The 18,025-nt window shown below is 40.1% G+C and overlaps 1 protein-coding gene across 1 annotated transcript in view; it reads right to left on the reverse strand.

The window, feature by feature from the left end:
- Positions 1 to 17,803, reverse strand: part of LOC147165180 (ankyrin repeat and MYND domain-containing protein 1-like) — a 33,484-nt gene extending 15,681 nt beyond the window's left edge. Inside the window, exons 1-16 of the mRNA XM_086089452.1 lie at positions 17,418 to 17,803; positions 16,364 to 16,510; positions 16,092 to 16,286; positions 12,196 to 12,437; positions 11,862 to 12,078; positions 11,517 to 11,675; positions 9,166 to 9,447; positions 8,886 to 9,073; positions 8,631 to 8,802; positions 6,653 to 6,793; positions 5,009 to 5,116; positions 4,715 to 4,822; positions 4,503 to 4,625; positions 3,372 to 3,473; positions 681 to 875; positions 477 to 542 (exon numbers count right to left, since the gene is read on the reverse strand). Coding sequence (XP_085945578.1) covers positions 477 to 542; positions 681 to 875; positions 3,372 to 3,473; positions 4,503 to 4,625; positions 4,715 to 4,822; positions 5,009 to 5,116; positions 6,653 to 6,793; positions 8,631 to 8,802; positions 8,886 to 9,073; positions 9,166 to 9,447; positions 11,517 to 11,675; positions 11,862 to 12,078; positions 12,196 to 12,437; positions 16,092 to 16,286; positions 16,364 to 16,510; positions 17,418 to 17,621 — 2,649 coding nt within the window. The 5' untranslated portion in view covers positions 17,622 to 17,803. The remainder of the gene's footprint in view (positions 1 to 476; positions 543 to 680; positions 876 to 3,371; positions 3,474 to 4,502; positions 4,626 to 4,714; positions 4,823 to 5,008; positions 5,117 to 6,652; positions 6,794 to 8,630; positions 8,803 to 8,885; positions 9,074 to 9,165; positions 9,448 to 11,516; positions 11,676 to 11,861; positions 12,079 to 12,195; positions 12,438 to 16,091; positions 16,287 to 16,363; positions 16,511 to 17,417) is intronic.
- Positions 17,804 to 18,025: the final 222 nt, after the last annotated feature.

The raw sequence follows: 18,025 nt of genomic DNA on the forward strand, positions 1-18,025 counted from the left end.
TGAACAATGTGGAATTGTGGCTTTCTGATGAAAGAAGTGTGAATGCTGAATTGCTGAATGAAAAAATACAGAAACGTGGAACGATATTGAATCTGGTGGAATGTTGTGGAAAGATATGGAATTATGTTGAATGGTATTGAATGATTTGGAATTATAGCTTGACATAGCTTTACCTAAGCTGATTAATTGGTTTAGTGTGAAAAGATAGATTTCAAAGCAGCCCTTTGCCTCCTTTGATTTTTCTGCATGTGGCCCTTTAAAGTTTGGACATCCCTGCTTCAAATGGACATGCTAACCCCTTATTTTTTGATTAACTCATCTGAACTTGTCTACACATTTATTTCTATTCACTTTTTTATTATCCCCAGAAAAGACTGAAAATAATTTGACCAAAAGGGACATGTTCAAACAAGGTGAGCAGTCTAATTAGCATCACAAGTGTCTTCAAACTTGTAAGGACTCAATTAGTCAATAACCTGGGTGCCGTAGGAGGCAGTGTCTGGGTAAGGTAGGTCCTCATCGGTTATTCCACAAAAAAACGACTTAAAAGGTTGTGCAACAAAATATTAAGTTCAGAGTACCAATATTTCATTTGTATTGGTTAATTTTTATTAAATGTTTTATTATTATCTTCAGTATTACTTTCTCTCTTTTATTTGCATTATATTTCTTTCATTAACAGAGGGGTACCAACAATTGTGTCCATATGTGTACTTACCACTCTGTTCAAGGCCCTCCTCTCTCTCTCTTTCTCTCTGCACAGCACTCTTCTTCAGCATATTTCCCATCATGCTTAGCAGCTGGCGCTGTATTTTGAATGTCTCTCTTCCCTCCATGCTGAGAGCATGATATGGAGTGTGGGCTATGCCAGAGTCCTATAGAGTAGCATTAACAGTTTTTGATTTGTTTTTGCAGAGGCATTATGTCAAACATTTGGTGCCCTATTTTCATGCCCAGTGCAAGTCTAGTGCAAAATCTAGCAGTGTGCATGGGGGGAGAGTTTTCTTTTGGTACTTTCACAGATGGGTGTAGGCAGAACGAGGCATGTGCACCATTTACTTACTGCCTGGCCAATGAAAGTAGCTCCACCCATTCCTTTTAAATTCAGTGCAGGAGAGACTAACTTTGCAAAGGCAAATATAGGTTCACTACAGTCCATGCAGAAGATCAAATCACATATTGTACGTTTATAAGGAACTGCATGCAGACCTTCACTTAGGGATGAGGGCGATCACAGATCACTGCTGTAAAGTGGGAAGCTTCTACTCATTCATGTCCATTTGTGTGACCTGCTTTTAGCTGGTCTAAGTGTAATCTACTTTCTGTCACCAAACTGTCAAGTGCTCCAAGGGCGTAAAATAACAAAAACACCCTTGGTCCGCCAAAACAGTCATCAAGGCACAACGTGGTCTGCCAAATCCCAAACAAGGTAAACTAGACTTGCCCTGGCATGAAAATGAAGGTGCTCCTTGTCTAGGAAAATAGAGCCCTTAAAAAATTATGTATGTAGGCGTGGTTTTCAACTAGATACTGGTAACTAAAAATAATTAATCAGAGTTAAGCAATGTACAAAATTTTGCCAGTCTGTTATTCGTAATTTTTTTCAAGCCGGACCATACTGTAATCGTCAGTCCATCATTATTTTAACTATGCATTTACTTACGCTTTTGTCACCGCTATTTAGATATCAGTAAATTTCATCGATCTGCCAGTCCATCATTATTTTAACCACACTCCTGTCTCTCCTGCTACTGTCGGCATCCCCTCCTTGCCCGCCGCCAGCGGCGGTGGTGGGCATGTGCGAGAAACGTTTCTCACGCACTACGCAATAGTATTCTGTGTCCTGATTTGTAATAGGGAGAACCCATTCTCAAATATAATCAAAGGTGGTATGTCTGTTTGTAAGAATCTTCCCACACACAGCACCATCGTGATGCCAACACAGGCATGAAGGGTTAATGAACAGTGTAGTCTCTACACGTTTAGCAGATGCAATTGCAATCAGGAACGCAGTCTTATGAGACACCCACTAAAGGTCTGCATCAACCAGTGGCTCAAATAGGGACCGGCTCAGTGTGTCCAGCACCAAGTGAACGTTCATTTTAAGATTCTTCTATTTGTCTTCAAATCTCGAAATAGTCTTGCCCATCTTTCCTCTCTGAGCTTCTCCACCCTTACGCACTTGTACCTCAGGTCAGCGCACCAGACACAACTGGAGGCACCAAGGACTAAGCGTAGGCTCAGAGGGGATCGAGTCTTTTAAGTTGCCGGTCCCTCCCTGCCCGTCCACTAGATATTCAGCAATCTTCCTCTCTATGCATTGTTAAAACCAGTCTTAAAACACATCTCTATTCTTTGGCTTTTGACTCAGCATGAGACTCAGCATCAGCATTGTTTTGATGCTTTATGGTGCCTGCTGTATTATTTATTGATATTTATTTGTTTATCTACTACTTCTTTTAATGTATTATTAATTGCATTTACTAACCTAGTTATATTAATTTATTTTGCATCAATTTGTTGTACCTGTCTTTGCTGACTGACTGATTTTTCCATGTACAGCACTTTGTATGCAGCGATGGTTGTTTTAAAGTGCTTTATAAATAACGTTGAGTTGAGTCAGTTGAATTTACAGAATCCAAGCGTCTCATTAAATGCAAAAACACAATTCAGTACAACAATTGACAGTTAGTAATGTCGTTAAGATCCCCGAGACCCTTGTGAGGATAAGGAAAATGGATGGATGGATATTTTTAAGATGATTTTTTTCCCGAACAGTTTCTGCTTTTATTTATAGTTAAATTAATGATGCCTTTTTGGGAGCAGATCTATACGATAATCCCAAATGAGGACACTAAATTGATAATTATTTTTATGTACACATTTTTATTTTATAATTAATTATTTCTTTCTATCTTTTTTTCAATATACCCTTTTATTTTTTGAAATAGTTCTAGAAATACCACCCAAAAAATGTGTTTAATAAATTCGATGTCACAGCCCTCTGTTTTAAGTCATTTTTTTTCCCATCCCAAAATGCTTTGTGCTAGTTAACGGGTTACTTATCTGAAAAATGTATTTCACAGGTGGTACATCATTGAAAAAAAGATGAGAAGCAACCTTAGAGTTTATCCACCCCAGCGCACGAACACACACGAGACACGTCAATCGCAAATGTCACGGGAGTCCGCTAGTGATGGATTGACGGTTCGCTGTTACTGACCCGAACAAAAACCCACCACCGTCAGTGCTTAGTCCGTCAGTTTTTCAAAGTCAGTCAGTGACATCAGTACTAATGGAAATCCGAACTCTGCAATTAAAAGTTTATATATCCTCAGTTAGTGAATAATTTGTGTTGTAAATTTTGTTACCTGGTTGAAGGAGATGTGTGCGTAGTCCACTGCTGTTCCGACAGTATCACCGACCCAAACTGGCATCAGTATGTCCGCACCAACCTTCTCTAACATGTCCAGCTATGAGAAGATTCAGTCTTCAATTGTCATGCATACATTTCCCCACATGACACAAAATGTTACCTCTTGATTCAAATTCCTTATTTCTTTAGGGAAACAGAATACAATGAACATGGTGTTTTTTTGGGGGATGTCAGTATGAAGCAGATTACATCCATGTATTATTAACAACTTTTAGAGTAACAAAAGGAATTGGATTAATATTGGCCTATCCTCGAGGCTGCAGTATTGGTATTGGTATCGCCTATGGCAAATATCCTGAATGCAGGGTGGGTTAGCCTGCATGCTAATTGGTACACTAGCTAGCTGCGACCATAGATATATTAGTAATAGAGCAAGCTGTATGTTTGGCTCCAATTAGTTCATTAGAACTCATTTTACTGAATTCTCTAGGGAAGAAAAAGAAGAAAGAAAGAACTCATTGAATTCTTTAGCAATTTTGACACGGATTATTTTTTTCAAATCAGACATGCAGCTATGATACAAGCCACATGTATCATTTTATAACCTGGGCTTTAACATAGATACCATCGCGGCACACCCTATTCAACATGGCAGCCACGCAGAATGAAGCCTCTATGTGTCGGTATTACGCCAATGGCCACTTCCTTTTTCTTAACAATCACGTAGCATTTCAAAATGTCTTGCGAAGCTTGGCTACTTGTTGCGTTGTTGGCGTTTAAACTAGCACTCGAGAAGAAGAAAAAAACACACGATCGCTTATTCATGTTTGTTTTATGTCAACTCACTGGAGATTTGCAGGGATGCCATGAAAAGATTCACAGCAATGTCAAAAGAGTGTCAGGTATGATTTCATGTTAAGACGTGTCAACTGGCGTTCCCAGTTCCTTAACTGTTAAACTGTCAAATGTGCCCTCCCACTTAAGAGTTTTTTTGCGCAGACATGTCCACTTTTTTACACCATTTTGAGATTGGGACTGATAGACTGCGGACTGCTCCCGAGTTGATAGCAAGGGGTGTAAGGTGGGGTGGTTGTGTTATTTCAGAAACACAAGTGTAGGAGAGTACCAGTTTTGGTCGGTTGGCATCTAAACGGTAGTTGAAGTTTCCAAGGGCACAAAGGGCACTACCCACGCCGCGACCCAAGGGAAGGTTGGGATCGACACCTCCTTTTAACAGCTCTTCCACTGCCTACACAGGGAAAACACAAAGAAAAACTCTAGAAGAGGGTACACATTGAGTATTGGTCTGTGTTTGGAAGTGTGCAACAAGTTATTTACCGTGTTATTGCCACTTGCTATAGCCAAAGAAAGAGGGGAATGCCCACTCCAGAGGAGGTCTGTGCTGGCTTTATAGGAGAGCAAGAGAGATACTACCTTGCTGGCATTCTGTATAAAAACATGCAGCAAATCATTCAGATACAAAGATGCTTCACATGAACAAAATAGAAGCTTATGCTACTCTCTACTTTCCAAAAGTCCCATTTTTCACTCAGAGTAGAACATGCAGCATTCACTTTTTATAACAATCCTATTATCTGGACCGAACAGCATCCTCATTTTGGGTCAACTCACACAGTAGTCGCTGTCTCTCTGGCAAGCTATGTGCAGAGCCGTACGACCTCCCTCTTTAGGACGTGGCTTGTCACTGATCCGCCAAGATTTTCTTGTTATCGTTGGCCCCTGTAAAATAAATCACTTTCTGTGTACCAATTTAACACACTACATCTTAAAATACTGTGCTAGCAAAGAACTAAAATATGAATATAGAATGATCACATGCTTGTTCACAGTTAGCTATTAATGAATTTGTCCTATTCCTCTGTGAAACCTGTCCTGAGATAATTTGCTGAAAAACTCACCAATTTAAATTTTTTGTTCCCTTTCTATTACAGTAAGTTCTTTGTATGTTAGGGAAGAGCATTTTTTACTAACATTTTTTGGTTGAAGTCCGATTTGTACGAGTTTCGAGACGTTGAAAATCCTAGGTTACACTGTATATGAATACAAAGTTGCCATTAACTTGATGCAATTTTAAGGAAAAATTATATATCGGGATATATAGGTCTTTCTTTTAAATCATCTGTCATTTATGGGTGGGGAATTTTATTTACTAGTGGTATCGGTATTTGGTATCAGTAGCGGTGACTACTCAAGAGTTGCGTATCGGTCGGGAAAAAAGTGGTATCGAACATCCCTAATCCTGATCATGCGCCATGACGTGCCTGTATTCTGTAAATTCAACTGACTCGCTTTCATTTTTTACAGGCAACATATAATAATTCCATGTTTCAATAATAAGAATAAGAGTTCCAATAAGCTGCGATTGGTTGACAACCAGTTCAGGGTTTGCCCTGTCCCCGCCTATTACCCGAAGCCAGCTGAGATAGGCTCCAGTGCCCCCCACGACCCTTGTGAGGACAAGCGGTTAAGAAAATGGATGGATGGAGTTCCAATAAGAATATGACTATTATCATGTTAAAAGCATTCATTTGTTATCAGCCACTCAGGCTGGAGGTGGCGAGCAAATAAGGTGAAGGTGGCCGCCTCTGAATTTTGTACACAGGAAAAACCCTGATTAGTTGCTGAAAAACGTAATGCTACTGTAAATCGTTTTGTACTGCGTTAGTCCAAACACTGCCAACAAAACAAAGTGTTGTTCTAGCCACATAACACGCAGCAAATCAATCGCCAATGTGACAAGCCAAAACAATGTGGAAAGGTTTCTCTATTTAAAAAGTAAATGACTAGAAAACGATTTCTGTCAGGTTGATTTTATGTTCTGTCCCTCCATTAGTTTCACTGCACGTGTCCATCTCTCCATTTCAGGATGTTGGCAAAATAAATGTGTTCAAGAAATTAACACTTTTACATCCGTCTTGATTTTTCTTTTCTGTCAGGAAATTGTCATTAACAGAGGTTTACAAGTGTAGTACTCTTCCGTCCAGTCGGAGATCTGCAATGTTGTTTCCCCCCCTTATAAACTCTATTAGGGCAGTTAAACATGGCACAAAGTGCATCTGTCATTTGTCACTTAAGGTTCAAAGCCTTTTAAACAATGCTTGGAATCTTTAAGGTTTAGGTCAGTTACACATACGCTTTTAGCACTCATCTCTACCATTCAATTGACAGCTATTTTGGTGGCCAATTTTTGATTTTCACGCATCACAGCAGGGCTCTGTCCTGACCCTGCGTGGATTGCGAGGGGTTTCTGCTCACCTTGTCTGGTTCGTAGATGTCATCCTGGTCACATGCCCGTGCATCTGGATCCGTTAAAGCGTGCAACAGCAGTTTTGTGATTTCAGGACCTTCTAGACCTGGCAGTGCTGCAGCTACATGTAGAGGATAAAGGCCTTTCCGCTAGGACACAATGAAATTATTAGATTGCATTTTCCAAGGCAGAAAATATGTCCTCACAAATGTAATATCCACCCAATATGGGTATTTTTCAACAAATATTTTACCCAAGTATTTTGTCTTTTCATCTTCACATAAACTGCAGGTTGACTTAAATGGCATAACTAATATTTCATAAAAGAGATATATTTCATTTTGCAATACTTAACTTTTCCAGCCTTCTTATTGGACTAAATATTCAGGGTGATTCAAAAAGAAAATCATCACACGCCATTTCAAAACTGATTAACAATAGAAAACTCTAGCTTGGACACACGTTGTGTATACCTTCAAGTTTTTACAGGTGCTGGTCAGAAAATTTGAATATTGAGGAAAAGTCCATTTATTTCAATAATTTGTTTCAAAAAGTGAAACTGTTATATTAGTTCACCAAAGTGAAATATTTAAAGCCTTTGTTTCAATTTAGATGATTTTAGCAGAAAGACACAAAAATAAAAATGCCCGTGTTTTACAAAATTTGAATATTGTGACAAATCTTAACACTGTGTCCCAATCTTGTCAGCTTGTTGTAAAACAACTAAAGATTTTTTACTCAGCCTTTCAATGGTCTCAGTCTGGTTTATGAGGTTTCAGAATCATGGGGAAGACTGCTGACTTGAAGGTTGTGCAGGAAGCCATCATTGTTACACTCCATAAGGACAAAGGTCTCAAAAAGAAATTGCAAAATAAGATGGATTCTCACAGTGCACTGTGTCAAAGTCAATGAACAGTGTGTTAAGGGGAAGGGAGAAATACAGCCAGAATAGGTGCACAAGTGACAGGGATAGAGAGGATGTCAAGCAACAGTGATTCTGAAATCTGTTGTCAGTGGATTAAGAACCAGCACATACAGACATCTGCATGACATGGGCTATAGCTGTACAATTCCATGGGTCAAGCCACTCCTGACCTAACCGTAAGCCATGCGTGCATGACCAAGTAAACCAATCAAGACGCAAGACCAATGGCGGAGGCACGTGGTGGCCAGGGGTTGCCACAGCTGTAGCAGCAGGCAGTGATGTGTATTTCCTTTGTTTTGGGGCAAAATTGCATGGTCAGTAAAGAAATTAAAGCCCCCTCTACTTGCTTCGAAGAGAAATATCAGCGTCCTGAAAATACCTGACACAGAAATCACAAGGAAGATCTAACAACTTTGCCATTATTGTGTATGTACTTTAGCTCATCTTGGCCGGTAAATGTCCATGGGGGCTGCTTGTGGCTTTTTGTGGGCGGGGAGGGGTGTGCCATGGAAAGGTAAATTGTCTTTGATCAAGTCCACTGCCCACGCTACCAGGACATTTTAGAGCACAACATGCTTCCCGCTGCCAACAAACTTTTTGGAGACAATAATTTTATTTTCCAGCAGGATTTGGCACCTGCTCACAATGCCAAAATTCCCAATACCTGCTAATAGCCATGGAATTGATTCTCCAGCAAACTAGCATGACTTGAACCCCAATGAAAATTGATGTATTACCAATAGGAAGAGAAAGGAACAGAAACCCTGAAATGCATACGATCTAAAGGCGGATATTAAAACATCTTGAGCTACAAGCTACAATAACACTTGTATGTAAGTGTGTACAACATGTGTCAAAGCTGATTTTTTTTTTTCATTTTTTAAATTGTGATGATTTTGGCATATTATTTTTGAATCATTCTATACAACACCTGACAGCCCTTTGTTTTTTATGTCAACATATTTGTTGAACCATCTTTTGAAACGAGCATGGTAACATACAAAAATATCAGGTGTATGAAGAAATTCAACAGTTGGATCGGATTCCAATAGTAATGCTACCTCAGGTGGGAGAGAAATGTCTGTCTGTGCTCCACACAGCAGATGTTTCCTGACAGTCTTAGTATCTGCTGCCAAAATGGCCAAAAATATGACAGGTAAGGGCACTCTGGAAGTGTTGGGGTTGGCTCCCCGATCCAAGAGAAGATTCAATGTGGTCAAACGAACACGGTGCCTGGTGACATGAACCCATGCAATGAATCTATATGGCTACACGGAGGGAGAATTTTAGGAGAAGGAGCAGTGGAAGAGGCATACTCAAACTTCATTGCAGCCATTTTGCGAACAGTCTCCTCAATATCACCAGAATGCTGCTGAAACCAAGCGTGACTCAGAGCTTCAGCTGCTTCCTGCAGAATTGTCTCTGTGACATGCATACTGTAGCCGTACATGCAGCAGACAGAGTCAAAACAATTTGCGGCGTCTTTTTTTTTGTTTGTGTCCTGCTGCAGGGTTGGATAGATAGAACGAAGTTAAAGAGCTGATTTAAATGTACAGTATTTCATTTTTGAAAGCTTAGGCTCTATGTAGTCCATACCTTAGCAGTTTTAGATGAATATTCTTTCCACTTCACACTGCCGAGTACAATATGGCCCTCCTTCACCTCAATGGAGTGTTCTGAAAGCAGCACCTTCTGCTCCTTCCCACTGTCATCCTTTTCCCTCCCTTCTGCCCCAACATAATCTCTTATTTTATCACCCCCTTCTAATTTGACATCTTCCCTTCTGGTTCTTACTTTTCCTCTTACTTTTTTACTGTTTGAGGAAACCTTAGTCGACTCTACTTGCCTAATTTGATGACATATAGAAGTAGATTCCATCTGAAAATATATTGTACAAAGAAGTTACTTTGACTACAATATTCATCAAGTGATTCAATACAATGAATTCAGAAATTAGTCAGACCCTTCAGTAATGTTGAAACATATAAATATGTTTTTTTTTAGGGTGGGGGCAATATTCCGAGAAAAAAACTTGCAAATTTACCACTTTATAAAGTCGCACATATGCCACATTAGGACAAATACACATAGCGTAGCTATAGTCTAATGTGAGGATTCGTTGATGGTTAATAGGACACTGTTTATAAAATGAAAAGGTAGGATGGAGACGGATTCATTCACTTTACTCGTCATACACGGCAGTTAGAGCGACAACACTTCCTGATCCCCTATCAGCTGACTAAGGCTACGTTCACACTGCAGGGAGTTATGCCCAATTCGGATTTTTGGTTAAATGCGATCTTTTTATGTACCGTTCACATTACAAAAACAAATGTGACATCTAATGTAAACGCAACTCGCCCGTGATGCGACTCGCATGCTCAAAGAGCACACGTCGAGTGACGTACACCTAAAACAACGTCACGTTGCAGTGTTCACGGAAGTAAATATGGTCCCGACTCGCAACGTTTCACCACCTGTCAAGCCGCTGAGGCAAGCGACTTTATTTTAGTCATATGCAAATTTAGCTGTACCAACGCACGCTACAGATTGGTAGACTGGTGGACTCATTTAGCGGACGTGTTAGGAGTGCGATTCTTGTCATGTCTGCAAACATTATGCAATGTCATCTGTTCGAACGCCTGCGCTCCTGGTTGGTGGACTGTTTTCACGCTCGCTCCTGGTTGGTTGCTATCCTTGGCTTCCTCGTGCCTCAGTTTTGAATGTGCCGTTTACAAACAGCAACAGAAATCCTACGGACTTGTTTTTTTCATCTCATGTCGCCAGAGTAGCTAGGTTGGAAGAGGTAATAGAAATATTTGGGGGAAATGATGGGACACTCCTCGACCTCATGTCATTGAGAAGTCTACCGAAGATGACGTTGCGTCATCGCCGTTCGTCTGCATGGCTGAATTTCTACTGTCGCCACACATGTCAACTTTATGCTTCATGTTTCAAGTGTGATTAAAAACAAATAAAAATGTATCACTGTTACTCAAAACAGATTTGTATATATTCAGACTTTTCAGTAGTCTCCCTTCCAAGCGCTCTCTGCCGCCAGTGCAGAGCACATATCAGGCTTTTGATGACGTGTGAATCGGATGCGTGCGGATGAGCGTTCACAGTGCAGACACATCGCACACATATCCGATTTATATCCACATACGAAAGAGGTCCAGGTCGGGTGTGAAAAAATCGGAATTGTACCGTTCACACTGCATGAAAAAATCAGATACTTCAAATGGGAATTGAGCTGCAGTGTGAACGCAGCCTAACACTTTCCAATCAGAAGCTAGCCTACTTTAGGTAAATGCAAGTGAATGACGGAGAGCAGCAGATTCGACACATAAACTACTTGTACAAAAAAAAAGAAGTATTTGTGTAAATAATCATTCTGGAAACATAGGTGTACAAGTAAATTTAAATGCTTGATCCTCAGGGTATGGACCTTCGCAAAGCGAGGCGTCTTTGTCGCTGGCAGTACCCAACGCTTCAAAGAGCGAATGCGTTACATGATATGGTTAATCTCTGCCATTACTACCTCCTAATTTGGAAACCCGACCGAAAAGTATTCGTGTAGTACACTAGGTGTATTTCTCATGAGTTTCTGCATTTTTATCTCGCACATCTGCCACTATAAAGTCGTAAATTTGCGACTTTTTCTCTCTCACAAATTACCACAAGTTATTTTTCGCAGAATAATGCCCCCCCCCCCCCCCCAGCCCCCCTTAAAAAAATATGTATATTTATACTTGGCCCTAATACACAGTTGTGTCCATGCAACCACTGCAATGTGGTTCAAATTTAAAAGGCTGGACAACTATCATTATTCCATGAAGTCTAGTGTAAAGTAATGCAAACGGAAAAAGGGAAATAAAAAACCAACAAGGTCTGAATTCTTCTGAATTTATTGCAAAGAGGGGAAAAAATTGTATATAAAGTCTTACCTGTGTTTTGGATATAAGTCCATCAAACGTGTATAAAGACTGAAAAGGATAGTAGAGTACATGACACACAGCCAAGGCTGACATTCCCTCGGAGTTCATCTTGTCAATGTCAGCACCCAAATCTAACAACAAATGGACTACATCATTATGGCAGTTCACCTGGAGAAAAAAAAAGTGACGGATTACCTCAAAATTTGCACTCATTGGCAACTAACAATACAAGTTTACACAAACAATCATAATTGTATGATCGATGCAATGTAAAATATAAACTTAGAAAACAAGCCAATCCATTTATTTGTAATGCATATTAAAAAAAAAACGGGGAAAAAAGTAGTGTATTACTGTGGCAGCAATCAATGCAGTGTGCCCCTGAGAATCAGCTACATCAGGATGAACAAGGCCATCTAGGAGTATGTTTAAAATAGCCGGTCCTTTTCCTACAGAAGCCTGATGGATCAGCAGCTCGGATGCGATTTCCAAATGTCCTTTAGGGCCAAAGTTGTCCCTTTTCATTGAAATAACCGCTGCAACATCCCAGTTTAAAGTTTCAGCCTGTTGTCTGAAAGATAGACACAAATGTGACGACATTTCCTTTTCAACTCATTACATACTGTGATGCATGTAAATGGTGCAATTGGGGTTTCTATGTGTTTTCGGTGGAAACAATTTTCCTGACCTGTGTCTGTGAATGTTAGCCAGCATACGGGCTTGTAAGGGCAGACTGGCATGTGGATCTCGTTTGTAGCCTTGGTATACGTCAGAATCAGGTTCCCACAGCTGGCCATAAAAATGTTCATCAAACTCTCTTCTACGCCCTGGTGGCAATGGTAAGTGGTCACCATTTGTGGAATAACTCTCAATGCCACAGGGCAAGGCGTCATTTCTGTCCTGAAGCAGCCAACTGTCATCTGTGTCTACCTGGGGAGACACAAAATTGTTAATACTCCTCTGTTAATGAAAGAAAATAATAAATTAACAATAATAATAATAAATACATTAAAAAAATTACAGATGGAAATCAGACATTGCTTTTAAATTGTGGTTGAATAGAAAACAAACAAAAACCTCATGAAACCGGCTTGTACAAAAATTATGGTACCCCAGTAAAGAAAAAAGCATTTTGGTAATTAATTCAGGAATTCTAGTAGTTCTCTAAACAGCATCATATATTTCTTCAAACTTGTAAACAGTCAATCGGCCTATTTATTAACTCATTCACTCCCAGCCATTTTCACTGAAGCAACCCCCTTCACTCGGCTGTTTTACTGAATTGGCCCACAGAATATTGTGTTCTATTGCTATAAAAACATGGAACCTACCAAAAGAAAGATTAGAGTCTCTTCTTTCATCAGGAAAAAAAGGATGTTTGTATGTATTCTGATTTGCAGCAATTAGCATTAGAATATAGCTAAGTTTCATCATTATTCACAAACCTGTTGAAAACAGGGTCAAGGACGCATCTGTCGAGGAAGGACGCATCTGTACTTGCTCCTGCAATCGCTCGTGACTTGTAAATATTTTGTTGACATTGGGATTTTTAACTACATTGTTGCAATATGCCTGATGGAAAAAGAGCTGACGAAATTGAGGAGATAAAATCTTCTCTTGTAAAACTCAAAGAAATAGTCACCGAAATACTTGAAATGAAAAAGAGCATTGAGCCACTTCTGCAGGAAATTCAGCAGTTGAAGAAAGAGACACAAGAAAATGATTGACGCATTGTCACCTTGGAACAAAAAGTGGATGATTTGGAACAGAATCTTCGAATCAATGATGTGATAATTACCGGTATCCAGATTAAACCGCAAGCGGGCGAGAGCTGCGGCCAGCACAAGTTCAGTTGATTCTGACCAAGCTTCAGCGAACGAGACTGTCAAACAGCAAGTGACAACTCAACTCAAGAGATTTGGGATTAGTTGTGGATCCAGCACACATCCAGATGTGCTTCTCGCTTCCAACTGGGGGGACACGACCACCGGCAGTTCTGATCAGGTTTGTTGACAGGAAGAAAAAGATTGCTCTTTTGAGAGATTCCTACAAGCTTAAAGATAAACATGTCTACGTCAATGAAAATCTCACAAAACTAAATGTTGATATTGCCAGAAGGGCGCGACAATTGAGAAAGAATGGATTTGGAAGAATGGAATGGACAAAAGACTGTCAGATTTTCATCCAAACAAAAGAAGACTCATCTTCTCAGAAGAAGATACAGATTGTGAAAAGAGTGGAAGAATTGGAGTTTGAGAGACAATAACTGCTATCAGTAACTCACATCATTAAATTGTGGATTATGTCTTACCCAAATGAATTTATTGTAACATATTACTAATTAACCCAAAACTGGAGCTGTCATGATTTTGATAATGTAAATATAGCATATGATTACTTGCTGACACTGCCATGGTTAACTCTTGTTTATACACCTGCATTGATAACATCTATTGCTGTTCCTGTAAGAATGTAAACATTGTCTGGCTCTATTTCAGTTTGGACATTTGTTGTAACATGCAAGGCTGTTGTGATAAGGTTGTATTGTAGCTGCAATGTATCTGCTGTAAATAATTACAATGGGGATAGTAAACATGGTTCTGGGATGCGGCTAGTGGGGGCTGCTCCGCGGGTGGGCTGGCCTTGGTGAGCGCTCAGGAGTATCAAGATCTAAGCATCATCGGATGCTGGCAACAGTGATGGCTGAACTGACCAGAATGGAGTGAACATTGCTGTGGACGCAATGGGCAGAATGCAAGCCGATCTACTCTTTTGAAAGCCACAACGTGTGAAAGCTGATCCAAGGTCAACAAAGACGCTACTGGTGAACGAGCATGCGCTCGCCTTGGCTGCTTGCTTGGTTGGGTGGGCCTGTTGGTGGCGTCCAGGAACCGATTTACCAATTCCAAATTATTGGTACTAGCTGCAACCTACACACAGACATTACTCAAGATGAACTGAGAGAGGAGTGTGCAGACTTAAGTCTGGGATTGATAACGATATGAATCAATGACTATCATAATCAATGTATATTACTGATGCGTATAGTAAGAATGGGGATGGGTTACTAATAAGCCATAGCTTCTACCCGTCACCCCTTGTTTCGGATGTCAATATTGCAAATGATATTATGTGATCTATGTAACCTGTAATAATGTGTCCAAAAGGAAAAAATGAATAAAACAAAACAAACAAACAAAACAAACACTGGGAAAAAAAGCTTGTTGCAACATGGCCCTGGCTGATGTCTTATACTCTGCTGCCACTTGTGTTTTTTTGTAATAACTACCATTGCTTTAAGCGACTTCTTCAGGTCAGAAGCTGCATGAAAGCCTTCTGTATGCTCTAGCATAAAAGAACATTAAAAACGTATTAAAAACGTTTTTGGGTCCATGGCAATATTTTAAATAGAATGCTTTTATACGTTTTGGTGAGCAAATTAGTTAAAGAAAGTCACTGTACTGTTTTGTGACGTTGGTGTGTGCTACACTAAACGTAGATCAGATGAAGCAAATGTTCGAGTTGTCTCAGGAGATTATAACGAAAATTATGGACAAGCACTTTGAAAGTAAAGGCTGTAAAACAATGGTGGGCAAACTCGGTCTTCGAGGGCCGGACTCCTGCAAGTTTTGGATGTGTCCCTTCTCCAACACAGCTGGTATATGATCAGCTCATTAGCAAGCACTGCGTAAGCCTGATAGCGATCCTGTTGATTGGAATGAGCTTGTGTTGGAGGCGGGAAACCTCTAAAACCAGTAGGACTCCGGCCCTCGACGACCGAGTTTGCCCACCCCTGCTGTAAGACCATCCCTAAGCAACTTGATGTTTCGGTGACTACAGTCGCACATATTATTCTGAAATGTATGATCCACGGGACTGTAGCCAACCTCACGAGATGTAGCCGGTGGAGGAAAATAGATGACAAAATGAAGAGAACCGTAATAAGAATGGCAACAAAAAAGCCCAGAACAACCGCCAAAGAAATTAAAAGTGAACTCCAAGGTGTCACACCGCGGTGAGGTTGGCTTGTCATTTCCTGTTTTATTTTGAAAATTCTGACTCCTTTCGTTTCAGGTCACTTGCCCTTCCTCGTGTGGTGTCAGTGTCAACCCTGATTCCTGATTGTGTCCACCTGTTTCCCATTACCCTCATGTGTTAAATGGTCTGCGTCTCCCCTGTCTTGTGCCTAAGTGTTTTCGGCAGAGCCACTCAAGCCAGTCATAGTCCTCAGCCTTGTTGTCCTGTATCTAGTCATAACTTTGGTTTGTATTTTTGTATAGCCACAGTATGGTTTTGTTTAGGAATTATATTGTTTTGTTTGTAGGACATCCTCCCTTTTTGGAGCGCCTTTAGTTAACTTTTAATAGCCTTTGTTTTTTTTGTTTAATAAATATTTGCCTTGGCCTCAAACCCCTATCTCTGCGTCTGAGTCCTAAAACTGCCATGTCGTGTCACAAGGTTGAGGTACATCAGTGTCAAGCTTGGTCTCAATGTCTTATTAACCAGGCGACACAACACCAATACTGTGTTATGTAATCATTTGAAATCATAGAACAGTTTTAGTACATTTTATAATTATTTTACCTGACTTTGAGAATGTGAGAAGATATTTTGATCCAAGTAGGCGGCATATTCAGTTAAGTTTTTTAGACTGAAGCTGCTTTGTACAGAGTTACACAGTTGTATCAGATGCTTCCCATGCCAGAGACCTACATCCTGACATCCTGTTGGCTCACTGAGCACACCTGGACCGAACCTTTGGTCAGCATGATACAAACCCTGAAAAGGACAGGAGTACTTTGTCATCATCCATTTAATTTCATTATAAACTCTTAAGTCAATTTCATTAAGGTAACCTTAAATGTGGCTCCATCAGGAAAAATGTGTTTTCCATATCCTTCTCTCCAGTTAAAATAGAATTTGCCAATGAATGTGGTTCCTGTTGGCCAACAGTACATTCCATCACCATGCCTGTAGTCTTTGTAGAAAAAACCCTCATAGAACTGCAAACAGCAGGAATAGTACAGGACGGTAGTTATGTTTTACTCACAGATGTAAACTTAAGAAGAGACAAAATGTGTCATAGCCAAGAGATTTCAAATTTCAGAACAAAATGTGGCTGAACATTCTTAAACCACTAGATTTTTTTTTTTTTTTGGTGTAAGAAGATAAACATAAGTTCATGGACAAAACAGCACTGCTGCACAAAAAGTGTTCTGGCAGATGTCTAAATGTAATTTTTTTTGTGCTTAGTAATCCATCCACCCATCCATCTTCTCAACCGCTTGTCCTCACAAGGGTCGCTGGAGCCTATCCCAGCTGGCTTCGGGCAGTAGTACACCCTGAACTGGTTGCCAGCCAATCGCAGGGCACACAGAGACAACAACCATCCACACTCACAATCACACCTATGGATAATTTAGTGCGCTCAATTAATCTGCCATACATGTCATTAGAATGTGGGAGGAAATCGGAGTACCTGGAGAAAACCCACGCAAGCACGGGGAGAACATGCAAACTCCACCCAGATCTCACGTCCTCTGCACTGGGAGGCGGACGTGCGAATATTTTATTATTATTATTATTACTTCTTTTTTCCATAAATCACTTGCTTTCTCAGAATTACCAAACAAATTCAATATTTTTTTTTAAATAATTTTGCATACGATAAATAGTAGGTGATTAGAGAACTGGATATTTTAATGAGTAGCAACACAATTGGTGTGACTGCATCAGTATTTTTCATGTTGCAAATGCTCCTGCAAACAAGAGTCCCGAAGGCATAAGGTTTATCAACGTTTTTGTTTTGTTTTTATATTTTGTGATCATTGTTATGATAAACAGGCTAATCAGAACCAAATGTAAACACAATTAAACACAGTTGCCGTGGTTCTCTCTGTTCCATCTAACCTCTCCACTTTTCCAGGTGTACCTTCCTTTGCCGTGTTTGAGGCCATTGACAAAATCCCCCTCATATTTGGAACCATCGAGAAACTCCTGCACACCAAATCCCTGTCGCTGCACCTCGCCGACTCCTCTGCTGGGACTCCCTGGCCGCGGCTTTGTCGCAACTCCTCCCGGGGCCGTCACAACTGTTTGGCGGTTTGACAACATTCGAACAGTTAAAAAAAACAAAAAAAAAAACTAGATCCGTTAGCGGATAGTGGCTTTACAAGACTCATGTCCTCTTTGTTTCCATGTGTGTGTCTGTGGCTAAAAACGCGCTACTTTAAAAAAATTTTGGTTTTGGATTAAAGACGTGTCCAAAGAGACAATGGTATTGTTATGAAAGTCAACCGGCGTCATCGCAAAGACATAGGACTTCTTTTTTTAAAGAAGAAATATTGGCTTCAAAATGGCAATATGACATCACAAACAGAGGAAGCCAAGTCATCTTTATATAGCGCTTTCAAACAACCATAGTTGTCACAAAGCACAAAGGACAAAATCACATGGTGATTAGGCAATAACTGTTTATTAATCCCATTAGGATTAAATAAAACATTGAATTGTTATAA

The sequence above is a fragment of the Leptonotus elevatus genome, chromosome 11 (assembly GCF_054856555.1).
Source record: "Leptonotus elevatus isolate MCC_2025b chromosome 11, RoL_Lele_1.0, whole genome shotgun sequence".
Classification (NCBI taxonomy): Eukaryota; Metazoa; Chordata; class Actinopteri; order Syngnathiformes; family Syngnathidae; genus Leptonotus; species Leptonotus elevatus.